At 40.8% G+C, this 17,486-nt stretch overlaps 1 protein-coding gene across 4 annotated transcripts in view; it reads left to right on the top strand.

The window, feature by feature from the left end:
- Positions 1-2,644: 2,644 nt before the first annotated feature.
- The window catches only part of LOC105548061 (mitogen-activated protein kinase kinase kinase MLT), a 198,530-nt gene continuing 183,688 nt past the window's right edge, over positions 2,645-17,486 (top strand). For 2 of the 4 annotated variants that reach the window (XM_011991902.1, XM_011991904.1), the window contains exon 1: positions 3,031-3,199. Coding sequence is in view for 2 of the 4 variants with exons in the window: in XM_011991900.1 (XP_011847290.1) it covers positions 2,909-3,012 (104 nt within the window). In the remaining 2 variants the exon portion in view is untranslated. The other 2 variants (XM_011991903.1, XM_011991900.1) reach the window with 2 other exon arrangements.

Below are 17,486 nucleotides of genomic sequence, written 5' to 3'. Positions count from 1 at the left end.
TTCATTTATAAGTTTAAGGTAATGGTTAAATGACTTACAGGATGTTTGATTACACACCTTATTTCCCTGGGATTCAGAGTTGTACAGGAGGTAAAGTCTTGGCCTTTGCATAAAAGTTGGGTAATTCTTAGCTATGATCTGGGCATAGACTATAAACAATTTAAGATGGAGAACTAACACGGCTAGAGAAAATGCCCTGGGTGCCAGCTTGCACCATAACTCTTACCACTATAAGAGGGGAGGATAAAGACTGCTTTCTTCTTTTTAGTTGCCATTCCTTCTGCCATTCATAGAATTTATGTCTGCACTTTTCTCATCCACTGATAGCTGGTGGCAGTTTCAGAATATCTATTGGAAGAGGGGCTTAGAGGAAACAGTCGCATTGAATAGGGAGGTAGGAAAGTTTTTCCTTAAGCTATATTTGTATTTTTCAACTTAGATTGCATGTTTCTTTTGGAGAATGTTCTTGGATATAAGAGGGTGCTAAGGACTTCCAAGCCACCCCACTGCTAAGAGTACATCTATTTTTAGTGTGGAAACATTTGAAGTAAACGAATAGACAGGTTTGATAAGAGAGGATTGACTAGATCTCTTTTATTATTGCTTTTCACACAGGTAAACCTCAACTCTGCCTGGTGAGCATTAACCAATTCAAAAAAGATTTGAAAGTTCAAAAAAGCAGTCAGTGTTGAGAACACATACTAGACTATATTTATTAGGTCTGGGGCCCTAAAAGATCAGTATAATCAATAGGAAATAGGCAGCTTGACAACAGAAAAACCAAACTTGAGGCAATCAGTTTATCAAGCAATCATTATATATTTATTTCAGCTATGGACAATACATATGCCGATACCACAGAATAGAAGATGTGACCTCAAAGGGCTTGCAACCTATTTGGGAAGACAAGTAAATGTCTACTAGATTATCATTTAAGCATACTTCTGAGACTAATCTTTAGTGTTCCTTGTTCCTGCTGGTTAGTCTCTTGGCCTAATTATGTGAGGAAAACAGAATGAAGGAAAAGGGATGGGAAGCAAGGGCGATGTGGCTAAAAATATTAATGCTCTTAAGCCATGTGCTCCAAATTTAAAGCAATACATTCATGGTTTTAAAGCTGGGACCTCTAACTAACTTCTAATTAGTCCCTCTTATCTTGTAGAGGAGGAAACTGTGGCCTATCCTGCAAAGCACTCTAGCTGATAACCGGTGGCTCTAAAATCAGAAGTCAGGTTCTCTGACTCTCAGTCTAGTGTCCTTTCCATCACAAACAAGTGCTTCTGAAGGTAAGGTAAAATGACTGGAGTCTTCCTACGCCTGGGGTCTATGCTAAAGAGCCTTAGTTTTTCCTTGAATGGATAGGATGGAATTATTTGAATTATTTTATTAGACTTGCATTACAAATTTTTTTAGCATGGCAATTTTCATCGATTCTAATTTCTCAGTTATCAAAATACAATTTATTAATGCTAAAATCTCCAGTCCTTATCAAAGGGCAAATTAATTTGAATATCAGACTAATAAATTGCTTTTTAACCTCTATTCACCCATCTCTCCGCTTTCATATCTTTAACCTATTGAATGACTTACAAATTTTCTATTTCACTCTTGACCTCTTTTCTGAATTTCAGTTTCGTATTTCAGTTGCTGCATCTCTACCTGTTTTTACTTCTATGACCTCAAACTCAACATGAAGCCAGCTTCCCTTTCACGTATTCCTATTTCTGTCAATGACACCATCATTCTTCCAGTCATCCAGGTCTGAAATCTTGGCATCATCTCTCCTCTTCTTCTCTTCTAAATCTTGCCGCTTCTCTTCTAAATCTTGTGGGTTACCAATTTCTGTGCCCTCTTGCTGAAATATTTAATATTTCTCTCAATTCCATTTCTTCTTCTTCTTTCTTTCTTTTTTTTTTTAAAGACAGAGTCTCACTCTCATCCAGGCTGGAGTGCAGTGATGTGATTGTGTTTCACTTCAGACTCGACTTCCCCAGCTCAAGCGATTCTCCCAACTCAGCCTCCCAAGTAGCTGGGACTATAGATGCGTGGCACCACACCGGGCTAAGTTTTTTATTTTTTTAGAGATGAGGTCTCACTATGTTACCCAGTCAGGTCTCAAGTGATCCCCTCAGCTTGATCTCCCAAAGTGCTGGGATTACAAGCACCACACCCAGCCCATTTCTTTTTTTTAATTCCATTTCCTACACCCTAACTCAGGTCCTCATGATCCCACAACCGGGTGGTGACAATATCTACCACTCATCCTGGTCCCATCCTAGCAACCCAACCTACAACTACTGTGGACTACTCTCTCAAAATTACAGTTTAAACAAAAACACAAACACCCATTTCACCCCTTTGATTCTAATTTTTCACTGCTCCCCGGTGTCCATGGATAATAACATTCAAATTCAAACTCCTGGATAATGTTGCCCATGCCTTGCCACCTCCTCGCACTTTTCCTTCACAAAACCATCCTCCCCAATCAGAAATTTCTTTTCTTCCCAACGCCCACCTCTACCTTTGGCTTAGGCCTGTAATGGACTCTGGTTCCTCATCTGAACTCTGCTCTGTTAAAGTTACCAACTACAGCAGCGGACCACGGCCCCTCCTCAAAATTCCAGAGGTACCTACTGATCTTTCTAGGGAGGCAGCCTTCAGACCTGTGTTCCCAGAAATCTCTACGTTTGTCCCTTTCCCAACTAGAGAATTAACTCTTGCAGGGCACAAAACAGCCTCTATTTCTTTGCGTCCCCCGCGCCTGTTTGTTGAAGACTGAGTTGAAGGAGTAGCAGGTGGTGTTAACTCGTCAAAAAGATGGTGGCCAGGGGGAACACCCCCACAGCTCTCCCCCGACAGCAGGGCAGGTGTGTCTGGGGGCCTCGGCGGGTGCCGGGGCGCGGGGCGGATGGTGCCCCCCGGGCGCAGGCCAGGGAGGCCCAAGCGCCTTCCCCACGCCCCGCTCGCCCGCGCGTGTGAGGGGAGGGCTGCCCGGCCGTTCCGCGCCGGGAGGTAGGTGGTGCTGTTGCCGTGACTGTCTTCCTCATTGGCGCCGGGCAGAGAGGCGGAATGTTCAACTCCTGACTCCGGCGGAAGCGTGGGAGCCGCGCGGGCCGCTGTCGTCCCAACCCCCGCCGCCCTCGTCGCGCGCGGGGCCTCCGCGCCCCCGGCTGCTGCTCGCGCCCGGCCTGGGAGCCAGGTAGGGTCCAGGCTGGAACCCGCGGAGGGCGGGGAGGGAGGGGGCGAGGCCCGCCGCGCTCGCGAGTCGTCCTCGCGTCTCGGGGCCGAGGTTCCGCCGGGGCCCGGGAGTCCAGACGGCCTCGGGATGCTACTTGGGGCTCCTCTCCCTGACCCAGGACCCGCGCGGCGGCGGCGGCGGCCGGAGCGAGCATTCGCCGCGCCGGAGGAGTCCTCGCGGGACCTCGGCCGCGGCGCCGCCAAGTGCGGTTCGGGAAAGTTCGGGCCAGTCCCACGGAGAAGTTGGTGCCTGGAGGCGCGGGGCGCAGGCCGGAGCGGCTCGGGATTTCGCGGCCCTGGGCGTGCGGCACGGGCAGGGGCTCTGCAAACAGCAGAGCCGGCCAAGCAGCGGGTGGTTGGGGCACTGTCGGGAGGGGAACCGCGAGGCTCCCAAATCAGGGCAGGATGCAGGCCACTTCCCAGCACTCGCTGTGCGTGCGAGAAGGGACGACGAACTTCTGCTTTTCTAAGAGCTCGGCCGCTAGCGGTGTTGCTTCCCATCCATTTTCTTTCATTCTGTTTTCCTCACGTAATTAGGCCATGCGAATAACCAGCAGGAACAATGAACACTAAAGATTAGTTTTACAAACATGCGTAAATGTATCCAGAGCCACCCAGAGCCGCCGCTCCCCGCCCTTCCTTCCCCGGGCTTGGGCAGCGTGGAGCGCCCGCCCTCTCGGGCTTCCCCCTTTCCTCCCACCGGAGCCCGGGTTGTCCCCTTTGGCGACCCTCAGGCAGCCGTCTTTTTGTGGGCTCCCAGACCTGCACCAGGCCCAGAAGTACTTACCCAGGCCGCCGCCTCGCCTGGCCTCGCTTGCCCATGACAGCTTTCAGAAAACTTTAATTCAGGACTGGCTAGATGACATCCGATTGCCTAAAAAAAATTTTTAAAAAGGTTATCTCTGTTAGATCGCCGAAAATGTTATGTTTCTGATGCGCTTTGAGATCGCGCATAAGCACTGTTTATGGGGAACTTAATTACTATTTTTGTTAGTTTCTGTAATAATGAAAGCAACGCAATTTAGGGGCCCATTCCAAGTATAGTACAGTAAGCAGCTCTCATTAATAATGGTGTGTGAGAATCGTCTTACAGAGTGAATTTGAGGATATTTGAATTAAGATGGTTGAAAACAGTACCTACTTTAACCCCAAAGCTGTTTTAGGAGAGACTTCTTGTTTCCCTGACCTTCCTTGAAATTAACAGCTAGGATTTAGTGGATCCAAACCTCCAAACACGTTTAAAGACAAAAGTAAACAAGTGATTCAAGGCTAGTTAATGTCCTCCTTGTAGTAGGCCTATCTCCACAGTGAAACTTCACTTTTTTTTCAATTAAAAAAAAAAAAAAAAGTGATGGCTGCATTTTAATTATGTTTATGGTCATTTGTAGAGTCTTTGTTTTAAATTCCTGCTACTATAGTGAGAGATTTAGGCGACTGTAAATGAATACGAATTTAGTTTGGGAATAGAGAATTAAGATAAAAATATTCTTTTGGACCCCTGCAATGTTTATTTTAATCTTTCACAATTTAATTCCTATAACTTTTTGAGATTATTTGGGGAGTTTTTTAACTGCAAAATATTGTTGTTTAAATAAAAAAATTTAGTGATAATAATTCCAGAGTAAATGACCATGATGCAATTGCAAGGACTTTCTTGTCTAAAAAAGCAAATAAATGATTGATCTGTTTTTCTTATTCTTTTAGGGAATATATAAGGACACAGTAAAGAGAGGGAAAGAGAGAAAAATATCCAAATATTAAACACGCGGACTTGGATCTAAAAATGGATGGTCAAAGATCTTGGGAACTAAGGGGCCTTCTTGCCAAATAAGGAAACTTGGCAAGTTGCACTGTGTATTTTAACTTAGCACAAGAGTGAGTGTTATTGGCAATATATTGGCTCAGAGCCTATCAGGAATAAGCAGTGAAACTGACTTCCATAGGGCTACAAAATTATAAATAGGAGGTATGAGGGGTGTGGAGTGAATAATCCAGTCATCAGAGAAAACACTGAAGAAATTACAATGATGTTTCATGAAAAGAAGTCAGATGTAAGGTGAAGCTATTGGTGTGGAGTGAAAGAGCAAAATGGACAGTTTATTTTAGAAATTGGTAGATTCAGAAGAGATGAATCAATGTTTTTTGTTTGTTTTTTGTTTTGTTTTTTTTCTTAAACTGGAAAAAGGTGTTGTAGGGATATAGTGCTTCTTGGAATAAGATAGCCCTATGTCTGTATCCTGAGACGTTGGAAATAAAAATGAATTTAGATCACTTGTTTTCCATTTTATTCTACCCAGGACAGATTGACAGGGTGAGTGTCTTGTCTATCTAAATGTAATATGAACAGTTAAGGCCCCTTTTGGTCTTACTGCAAGGAAGATTTAGGCTAGTCTTTTGGCAGCTATTAACTTTGCCTCAGTAGACACAAATAAGCAGAGTTCCAGCTGTGACCAGAAAATTGTACCTGGTAAGGTAAGAGGACTATGAATGCTAGAGCTTAGCTTGATTTGATGGATACATGGGTGCTCTTATGTCAGACCCTCCTTCCGAAAGCTGAAGCATTGATTACACCCTAATAGCTGTTAAGTAATCCCAGCACAGTAGAATCTGTGAGAACAAAGCAGCCACACATTTGACACCTTAACCCCAGTGTCTTCAATTGTAATAGGAAATTAAAGCCTCAAATTGCACTTTAGGTGGATGGTAAGCAATCCAGTAATTACTGTAATAAGAAAAGAGTTAGTTTAAATAGGGAAAACAAAAGGCAAATTAGGAGGAGGAGGCAGAATGTTATTAACAAAAAGTCACGATATGGTAGAAAACAATGATAGGACTTTGGAGTCAGGCCTGAATTTGACACAAGTTGTGTCACCTGTAAGGTAGTTGGCTTGAGCTACTTTCATACCCTTGATCCTCACTCATATAAGTTTTCTCACTCGTATAAGTTAGAGACAGTAGTACCTGCTTCTAAGGATAAGTACAGTCATGTGCCCATTAATGATGGGTATACATTCTGAGAGAACTGCATTGTTAGGTGATGTAGTTGTGTAAACACTGCAGAGTGCACTTGCGCAAACCTAGATGCTATGGCCTACTACACACGTAGGCTGTGTGAGATAGCCTGTTGCTGCTAGGCTACAGACCTATGCAGCATGCTACTGTACTGAATAGGCAATTGTAACACAATAATAAGTATTTCTATCGAAAAATAGAAAAGGCACAGTAAAAAAATACAGTATAAAATATACGGTATCAAAGATAAAAAGTGGTACACCTGTATAGGGCACTTACCATGATTGGAGCTTGCAGGACTGGAAGTTGTTCTGGGCAAGTCAGTGAGTGAGTGGTGAGGGAATGCGAAGGCCCAGGACATCACTGTACACTACTGTAGACTTTATAAACACTATACACTTAGGCTCTACTAGATTTATTTAAACATTTTTCTTCAGTAATAAATTAACCTTAGCTTGCTGTAACTTTTTTGCTTTACAAACTTTAAACTTTTTTTTTTAACTTTTTGAATCTTTTGAAATAACACTTAGCTTAAAACACAAACACATTGTACAGCTATACAAAAATTCTTTATATCCTTAGTCTGTCAGATTTTTTTTCTATTTTTAAATTAAAAAAATTGTTTTGCTCCTTAACCTTTGTTAAAAACTAAGAGACACACACATCAGCCTAGCCCCACACAGGGTTAGGATCGTCAATATCACTACTTTCTACCTCCACATCTTGTCTCACTGGGAGGTCTTCAGGGGCAGTAATGTGTATGGAACTGCCATCTCCTATGATAACAATGCCTTCTTCTGGACACCTCCTGAAGGACCTACCTCAGTTAACTTTTTTTTTTTTTAAGTGGAAAGAGTATACTCTAAAATGAGGATTAAAAAGTATAGTAAATACATAAATGAGTAACACTCATTTATTGTCCTTATCAAGCATTGTGCACTGTACATAATTGTATGTACCATACCTTTATACAGCTGGCAGCGTAATAAGTTTGTTTACACCAGTGTCACCACAAACACATGAGTAATGCATTGTGCTATGATGTTAGGAAACTGTGCCATCACTCAGCAATAGGAAGTTTTCAGCTTTATTATAATCGTATGGGATCGCTGTTATATATGCAGTCCATTGTTGACTAAAACATAGTTATGTGGCGCATGACTTTATGAGAAAGCACATAGAAATGCTCGTGACAGTGCATGAAAATTCAGCCACTGTATCAGTGTGGTAAAGAAAGATGTTTTACCACATTTTTCAAGTTATACACAGAGCTGCTTGCCCACTGCCCTAGGTTTTCTGCTGCCAGAGCAGTCTATCACAGCCTGGGTAATTTACACGGAACAAGGGTAATTTATTTGGTTTATGGTTCTGGAGCCTGGAAAGTCCAAGAACATGGCTCTGGCATCTGGCAAGAATCACCCATTGTGGAAGGGTGGAAGGCGAAAGCAAGCCATGAAAGACAAAGAGAAAAAGTGAACTCCTGAGGTAATTAACCTACTCCCAGGCTAACAGCAAGAATCCATTTATGACCTAATCACCTCTTAAAGGTTCTGCTTCCCAGTACTGTTACATTAGCAACGAAGTAATTAAATTTCAGCATGAATTTTGGTGGGCGCATTCCTACCATAGCACTCAGCTCTTCCAGCTAAGGCTTGCCTTTGGTACCCTGTCCCGTTCGCAAGTCATACTTATGTAGTGGGTAGGTAGGTTTTCATAACTACTCTCCTGCTTAGGGTTTCTAAAGTATGCTTTAGAACCACTTGGAACCATTCTTATAGCTGATTTTGAGCAAGGCCCAACACCGTTCTTTCTGGATTCATCTCCGGGCTTCCATTTAAGAAAACCAAAAAGAAAAGGAAAGAACTTCTGTCTGCACATCATGTAGTAAATCTTTACTTATTAAACTTTTCTACCAAAGTACTCTGTTGTGGGGAAAAATGAATGTTTTCCTTCAAGAATTTGTCCATATAGCCACAGATAACCCAATGCAAGCAAGTACTTGCTTTAAAATTTTGTATTTAATCTTAAAAATTTATGTGGATTTTGCATTCTCTTCTGTCCTTCTCTGTTTTACTTAAATTGAACAAATTGATACAAACAGATACATATTTATTCCCCCAGATCTTTTTTTCTTTAGAAACAGAGTCTTGCTATGTTGTCCAGGCTGGCCTTGAACTCCTGTGCTCTAGCAATCCTCCCACCTGAACTTTCCCAGTAGCTAGGGTTAAGGGTATGTGCCACCTTGCCTGGCTTATTCCCCATAGTGTTAAAGTGAAATTGATGCTGTAGGACAGCTGTTTATTCATATCACCACCTGCACAATACTGTGTAATACCACATATAGGAATAAGCACACGAGGAACATGGGATTGGTCCTAATAAAGAGTCCTGCGCCATTAAGCTGTGCAGGCCAGTACTGCATGGGGTGGTGCAATTCCATTTTGCTGATAAAAGAATAGGGTAGATCATCATCCAAAGAGTTTTGATGTTAGGTGGTTATACTCTGGCTTTCAAGATAAAGAGACCTCTTTGCTCTGGGAATGCGGGGGAAGGAAGAGGAAAGTTTTAGGGTAGAAACCTGGAATGTGGCTCTTAGCTTCCCACCCAGTTTGGGAGGAGAAATTGAAGAAGATGGCCAAACTATTTTCATTATTTCCATCACTGATGTGGTTCACTGTGCTTCTCCATGATGTTTGGTGTCGGGTTCATAACTGCCTCCCTCAGAAAAGGAAGGAGACCGTCTATACTTTATAGTAGATTAGTCATCAACTCACAGGGTTGGAGTGGGTCTTAAAGTGGATTCATTCTGCTTTCCTAGCTGATGCGAGTCTCCCACTCCACACCCCACGTCTCATTGAACTCTCTTGGTGGTGGGTCACTCGCTACTAAAGAGGGTGGCAGATCTTCTTGTTGGCCAGCTCTAAACCAGGAATCCTCTTTTTTTTTTTTTTTTGAGACAGGGTCTCACTTTGTGCAGTGGCACAATCATAGCTTATGGCAACCTTGAACTCCTGGGCCCAAACTATCCTCCTGCCTCAGACTCTCAAGTAGCAGGGACTACAGGCATGAACCACCACACCTGGCTAATTTTTATTTATTTATTTTTTGTAGAGATGGAATCTCACTATGCTGCCCAAGTTGGTCTTGAATGCCTGACCTCAAGCGATACTCCCACTTTGGCCTCCCAAAGAACAAGGAATTCTTTCTGTAACTTTCATCCACAGATAGCCTTGCCTCTTGATCATCAAAACATAATATAAGGTCTTAGTCTTCCCTAGTTTTACCATCCCCTTTCCTTTCACCCTCCATCTTACGTTGGGGTTACCATGTTTTAACCCTTGCATTCACCCTTCTCAGGGAGTGTTCATTCCAGGTACTCAGTCCAAAGCCGTACCTGTCTGTCAGCAGCCAGGATGGTCTGATATACTTTCTATTTGACAGAAAACAGTTTGGGGTACAAACAAGAGCTGAGTAGCAGCAAGACCTAGGGTGGGAGCAGGATAGGTGGTAGGTGGCGAATTGAAGTGAGCCTTGTGTACTCATGGGCTATGACTTTCTCCCCATCCTCAGTCCTGACACCTGTGAATTCCTCTTCTAGCCAAGCCCTAGAAATCCCCACTCTCCGTGCACCCTCACTTTATTCAACTCTGGCCTCATTCTCCTCATGCCACAAGAAGCTCCCAGTTACTCAACACAGCAAGCCCACTCAGCGTCCCATGCTGTGGCCATAGGTTGTATCCAATTCATGTTTCCTAGTTGGGCTTCTGTTTGAGCACAGACATGTTTCCACGCAGCATTTCTGTGGCATAAGTGCTCCAACCAACTACATTCTTGTGCCTCCCATCTTTTACTTCTGGTAACAATGTTTTTGGTAAGGAAGTGTGTTGTGGAAGTTGATTTTTATTAATTGAAATATTAAATTACTTTATTTCAATAAGAATGTTTAGCTTATTTTTATTCTTACCATTGCTCTAACTAGAGAGTTACATTACTCTTATGGTAAAGATAGAGGAGGGGGAAAACATGAAACAATGGCTATTCTATTTTTTAGATTCTTATTTAAAGTTGAGTTCTCTCAGATATCCATACCTAAAGTCCTATTTACTGAACCCAACCTACTCTGTATAAGATACACTATATTTTGAACTAGAAATTCCATTTGACCCAGCCATCCCATTACTGGATATATACCCAAAGGATTATAAATCATGCTGCTATAAAGATACATGCACACATATGTTTATTGCTGCACTATTCACAATAGCAAAGACTTGAAATCAACCCAAATGTCCATCAATGATAGACTGGATTAAGAAAATGTGGCACATATACACCATGGAATACTATGCAGCCATAAAAAAAGATGAGTTCATGTCCTTTGTAGGGACATGGATGCAGCTGGAAACCATCATTCTCAGCAAACTATCACAAGAACAGAAAACCAAACACTGCATGTTCTCACTCATAGGTGGGAATTGAGCAATGAGAAGACTTGGACACAGGATGGGGAACATCACACACTAGGGTCTGTCGTGGGGTGGTGGGAGGGGGAAGGAATAGCATTAGGAGATATACCTAATGTAAATGACAAGTTAATGGGTGCAGCACACCAGCATGGCACATGTATACATATGTAACAAACCTGCACGTTGTGCATATGTAACCCTAGAACTTAAAGTATATTTTTTTTTTTAAAAAAAAAGATGAACTATTTTTCTAGGAGCAGTCTTGGAGGAAGAAGGGAAATATCTATGGTAGACACAGTACTGGTTGGTTCTATTCATATACCTAGTCTTCAACTTTTATTTTTTTATTTTTATTTTTTTTGAGACAGAGTCTCACTGTCACCCAGGCTGGAGTCATAGCTCACTGCAGCCTCGACCTCCTGGACTCAAGCGATCCTCCTGCCTCAGCCTTCCAGAGTGCTGGGATTACAAGTGTGAGCCACTGTACCCAGTCAGCTTTTATCTTTTTTAGTTATTAAAAAAAAAAAATAGTAGAACAGCAGTCCTGTTGAGGAATAGAATCTTTGACTCTTTGACCTTGGTGTTACAGATAAATACACTAAACCAGAGCTTTCCTCGGTTTTTTGAAGATAAGACTCAGGGGAACAAAAATTGCCGAACAGTGATTCCAAGTGGTGTTCTTTTAATACACATGATGATAAAGCACATTTTATTAATTTATTCACTGATCTATGTTAAAGAGGCTGAAATAATATTAGCATAAATATCAAGGCAGCAAGTTTGACAAAATAATTTGCTGAATATTGAAAGCTCTTTTCAAAGAGTATCTTTTTTGTCATATCCAGGTCATGATAAAACAAGTTAAGTTTTTCTTCCTATATTGTATAAAAAGTAAACTGGCAACCTTACTTTTTGAAGAAGGGGGAAAGGGAAGTATGAATTAGGGACAGGAAAAAGAGGAAGGATCTAAATTCAGAAATACAGGCCCATATAAAACCACAAGATAGAAACATCCAGAGAAAGTTCAAAGACCTTTTTTCTAGTAAAGTTAATCCTTTCATAAAGTAGATTTTTATTTTTATTTTTACTTTTAGAAATGAGATCTCCCTGTGTTGCCCGGCTGGGCTCAAGTGATCCTCCAGCCTCGGCCTCCCAAAATGCTGGGATTGCAGGTGTGAGCCACTGTGCCCAGCCAAAGTAGATTTAATTTCTTAAAAAAATCGTCACTTGCAGATATTGGATAAGCAGGTTATAGCTTTCCTGGGTTAGATGGTCATTGACTATGCAGCCAATAAGGTCTGAAAGAAGCTAGTGGTCACCGGGGAAGGAGATGACGCTCCAGCACCCTACCAAAGTGAGTGCTATCATTGAATAAATAGATCTTAGCAATGCTGATATCCAAAAAGTGCAAAAAAGAAAATATTGTGTTTTAGCAATTTAAATATTCACATTGTGAAAAAAGTTTAAAATAAATTATAATTACTTAACTAATAAGATCTTTCAGAAATCACCAAAAACAAAAATGGCAGTTAAACAGAGGAGTGAGAAAGAATTAGAACATATGCAGAGAGGAAAAGGATTTAGGGATCAATAGCACATTTATTTATTAATAATTGCTTTGCAAAACTAAGAGCTATAATATAAAACAATTCTGAAGATGGGGAGAGGAAGGCTATTGAGGAGAGCATACCTGACCATAAAAGCTGAAAGAATAGATGGCTAAATATGACATCAAGGGTTATTAAAATAATGAGAAAACCATAACTTCCATTAATTGCATGTATACCGTATGCTGGGCACTGCGCTCATGTGTGCACTTTCACAGCACTGGTATTATTGCCAGTGAGAAGAGTGAGGTCAGAGGGGCATGGTGCCTTGCCCAAGTAGCTACTAACAGATCTGCTGGTAGATCTCTCTAGTAGGGGTCTTTCACCTGAATCATGCTACTTCCCTGTTGAAATATCTCTTATTTGGAAGTGAGATGTATCAATGAAGTCAAATACTGTGCAAACTTGCTAACTTTGGGGCTGTCAGTTTTGTGACATTGAATGGAAAAGATCTGAAATGTTTTATTTATGCATCTGGAAAAGCCACAGTCTGAGAGAAAGTGATTTGTTAAAGTTACCTTACTGAGAGGTGGAGGGAGAGTTCAAACTCATGTCAATCTAATTCTAAAACCTTGCTTTTTAACGTTAGAACTATAATAGGGTCATTTTTGTTTTTAACTGGGCAAAAGTAACAATGAAAAGATAAAGGACTTATTTGAGGTCGACATGGATCTAAAAAATCAAGCAAAATAGGTCTGTGAATGGAGAAACTTAAGTCTACTTTTTTGGACTAGAAGATTGAAAACTTTAAAAAGTAAAATAATTCTTTAAGATTTCCTATTTTCATATAGTTCCACTTTTGATAATTAGCTGATGCTGCTATATATGCTTTCAGCCATTTAATAGTTAAATTTTTTTTGAAATTTAAGCAAAATTTTAAATTAAAATTTTTTTGACATTCTACTCAAATAGTGAAATGATTGGATTCAACCACCAAATGATTGATTTTCAACATTTACAGAGTTATGATGCCTTTTACTTTGATTTTTGTGACATGTCTGCTCTAACCCTTCAGTGTTGTGTGGTAGATACTTAACATTTAAAACAGCTTTGAAAGTTTATAAAACAACAGTTAGAATGCTACAAAATTGCCTTTTTTGTAAAAGCAATTCTGTTGTTTTTTTTTTTTTTTTGGAGACAGAGCCTTGCTCTGTTGTCCAGGCTGGAGTGCAGTGGCGTGATCTTAGCTCACTGTAACCTCTGCCTCCCGGGTTCAAGTGATTCTCCTGCCTCAGTCTCCTGAGTAGCTGGGATTACAGGCACATACCACCATGCCTGGCTAATTTTTGCATTTTTAATAGAGACAGGATTTCGCCATGTTGGCCAGGCTGGTCTCGAACTCCTGACCTCAAGTGATCCACCTGTCTCGGCCTCCCGAATTGCTGGGATTACAGGCGTGAGCCACTGTGCCCGGCAAAAACAATTATTTTAATACAGTGAGGTGAAAATGTTGGATTTGACTTGATATACCTTGTAAATAAATTTATATAGATGACTTTTTATTAAATTCTGGTATATTCATTCAGTGCAGAATACATTTGAAAAATTAGAACATAATTTTATCAAGTAGCAGTCTTCCCCAACATGCTCTACGTACAAATAACTAGCCACTCAGATTTTTCATTCTTCTGGTCATAAATTGATCCCCTTGGAAAAATGATTCTTAAAGGAGAGAAAACTCAAGGGGAAAAATATGTATATATGGTCTAACTTTCACGTATATGGGAGTGGAAATCTCAACCAAGTTTTTCAGCTACATCCATGATGCCTTGCCAAGCTCACTGGAGTTAAACCTGTACTCATACACCCTAGATTACTAGTTTCTTTGGTATTCAGTTGGAACTTAATTTTTTATGGTTTCAATAAAACATTCAAGTAATTGGATAGTTCCATTCACAAATAGCCAGTTCCCACATGGCACGGTGTATCACAGAGTAGCAGTGATTCTGTGAAGAATGTGGCTAGTTGCCTCCTGTCAAGTGGTGACATCCTGGAGAAGTGTGCTTCTCAGAGGTCAGCCTTTTTCTGGCACCCTCAGGTCAGTGTCAGTTGTGACTGATCCTACCTCAGTTCATCCGTATTCCCTGGGCTTGTTCCGCAGCGTAAGGCTTAGATGGATTCATATTGATCTTATCCTGCTTCAGACCTCTACCTTTGTTTTGGAAAGAATTTCTCTCCTCCTCCTTCTTCCCTGACCCTGGGATTCAGAGGGACCCAGTACTGGAGGTCCCAAATACACTCTCCTCAGTCTTCCAAGAAGCCTAGGCAGCATTTCCACATCAGGATTTGCTTCAGAACCCGCTGGGGTACTTGTAAAAATTACACACCTTACGTCTTACATGACTTGGTTGAAATCTTTCCAGCTACAAAAGGTATAATGGAAGAATAACCAGAAACTATTTACTCACTTATTCAACAAATGCGTTTTTAATGGAGAAGCTGCATAACTGTGTACCTGGCTGTGTAGTAGGTGCTAGGGTCCAGATGTAAACAGAACTGAGTTTTGACTTTAGGGAATTTATAGTCTGGTGGGAATTAAGTGGGAAAGATCAATGGGTGAAGAAAGGTGCTGTGGCACAGAAGAGGGAGCATTTAACTGTGCTCGGGAGACTCAAAGAGGTGGTCAGGGATAGAAGTTCACTGGGCAGAGAAGAGTGTTTGAAGCAGAGACACTAGTCTGTGTAGAAGTGTGGAGATGTGAGAGGTCAGTGTATATTGGGAAATGCAGGCAGTTCTTCGTGTGTATGGGAAATGAGATGACATCAAGTCAAAGTGGCTATAAGTGGTAAATGAATAACACAAGAAACTTTCCTGGAATTAGAACACTTGAGTTACAGACTGAAAGAGTTCACTGAGTGTCCTACCAGTGAATGAAAAAGACTCATTCCTAAACATATCCAATTAAAATTCAGGATTCCTGGGATCAACAGAGGATCCTAAAAGCTTTCAGAGAGGAAAAAATAATATAAAAATGGTTAATAATCAGTAACATCCGACTGCTCAGTAGCCACATTAGAAACTAGGAGAAAATGAAGTAATACTTTCAAAATTATATGGAAAATTGTTTCCTACCTAGAATTGTATGCCCAACCAGGCTACCAATCAAGACATTTTAAGATACACAGATTCTCACAAAATTCTATTCTGTGTGCTCTATTCAGGTAGCTAATGGGAGATATGTGTTGTCAAAACAAGGGAACAAAACAAGAAAGGGAAGACAGGAAATCCAAAGACAAGGTTCTCACAGACGAAAAAGGTGAAGGAAATTCTTAGGATGGTAGCCAACAGGAGTCCCAGTCCAAGTCAGGCCTAGAGAGCAACCATTCCAGCCAGAATGAATCAGGATGAAGGGTCAAGAAGGAGCGTCTCTAAAAAATACATAGAACCAAAGAGTAAAAAAAAAAAAAAAAGAGAGAAATTACTTGTCTTAATTTTACTGAGAGAAGTTTTGCAGCTTCTGGGAGAGATTAATGAGGTGGATATGTTAGGAGTGTAAAAAGCTAAGCAAACAACAGTAAAAAAGCAAAAACAGGGCAACTAATAATTCTAAGAGAATCAAAAAGTTATACAAGAAAGGCAATGTAATTATTGAATCCTCCATGGCACTGCTGGGAATAATGTTTACTTTGTTGGGTTACTGTAAACACTATTAACCAAATGTTACAGTGTGGTTGGAAGCTGGGAGGTTTGGGCAAGTGTGCCATGTTTGTATGCATGGAGGTAGAGGGTGATATATGAGAACTAAATTCTTGTCTTCCACAGGAGAGGTTAATAGATAATATCTAAAATGGAAAATCAAGAAATAGTAATGTAAGCACATTCTTTAGAAATACAGAGTTCAGTGCCAGAAGAAAATGCTAAAGGAGTTGAAATTAGTTGTGTCTAGAGAGTGGGAATTGGGTATGGGGAATGGGGAAGCAAGAAGCTTCTATTTCTTATGATAAGTTTTGTAGTTCAATTTCATTGTAATGCTTTTATAAAAATAATTAACAAAAATGTAAACCTAGTGTCTGTAATGCTTGCAAATGGTGTTTGACATTTGGTTGAACAAACTTTTTAGCTTGCATACTCTATATACCTACCTTGGCAACATCCCCAAATTTTATCCAAATTTTGTTCTTTTCCATGTTTAACTAAATAGGAATTACAAAATGTTGGTAATGTAAACTATTGATTCATATATGTTTATAGACTATATTTGGATACTGTGATCTTTCCTTCACTCATATTTTTATGTGGAGTGTATCTTCTAAACTTTAGAGGATGAACAAATAACCTTTCCTCTTTCTCGCCTTCTCCCCAAAGTAGAGTAGCGTTTGACTTCGTGTGAGAAATGAGCATTCTTCAGTGACCTGATTTTCCTGAAATGGGATGGCTAGCCAGCTGCGTGCTAAGATCTTTGAGCTGCCTGTGCACTTTACTCAGCAGAGTCCCAGGCTTTTTATGGAGAAATGTTGCCAGTTTATATGGATACAAACCAACCCCTTCTACCTTTTTATTTTGAAAAAAAAAAAAAAAAAACACCTCAACAGAAGAATGGAAAGAGTAGTAAAATGCCCAGATACTTGTCACCTAGATGGGCTAGTTCTTAACATTTTGGCACACTTGCTTTCTCTCTCCCTCTCTCTATTCCCATGTACTTTTTTGGGTGTGTGTGTCGGAGAACAGGGATGAGGACTGAACCATTTTAAAGTAAATTATAGACATCATACTTTAAAATGTCTACATGCATTTCCCAAGCAATACATCCAAGGACATCCATCTATAAAACAAAAATACCATTATTTGCCATGGATGAATTAATATCATCTAATGTATAGTTAATATTTAGATTTCCCTAATATCCTAATAATATTTTCTATATTTTTTTAATCCAGAATCCAGTGATCATAAATTATATTTAGTCATTGTGTTTCTTTCTTTCTTTTTTTTTTTTTTTTGAGATGGAGTTTTGCTCTTTGCCTAGGCTGGAGTGCAGTGGCACCATCTCAGCTCACTGCAACCTCCGCCTCCTGGGTTCAGGCAATTCTTGTGTCTCAGCCTCCCAAGTAGCTGGAATTACAGGTGCCTGCCACCACACCCGGCTAAGAGACAGGGATTTGCCATTGTTGGCCAGGCTGGTCTCGAACTCCTGACCTCAACTGATCCACCTGCCTTGGCCTCC

This window comes from Mandrillus leucophaeus, unplaced genomic scaffold (assembly GCF_000951045.1).
Source record: "Mandrillus leucophaeus isolate KB7577 unplaced genomic scaffold, Mleu.le_1.0 Scaffold40, whole genome shotgun sequence".
Lineage (NCBI taxonomy): Eukaryota > Metazoa > Chordata > Mammalia > Primates > Cercopithecidae > Mandrillus > Mandrillus leucophaeus.
Note: the sequence above shows the minus strand (reverse complement) of the source record. Positions and strands in the feature narration are given on the sequence as shown.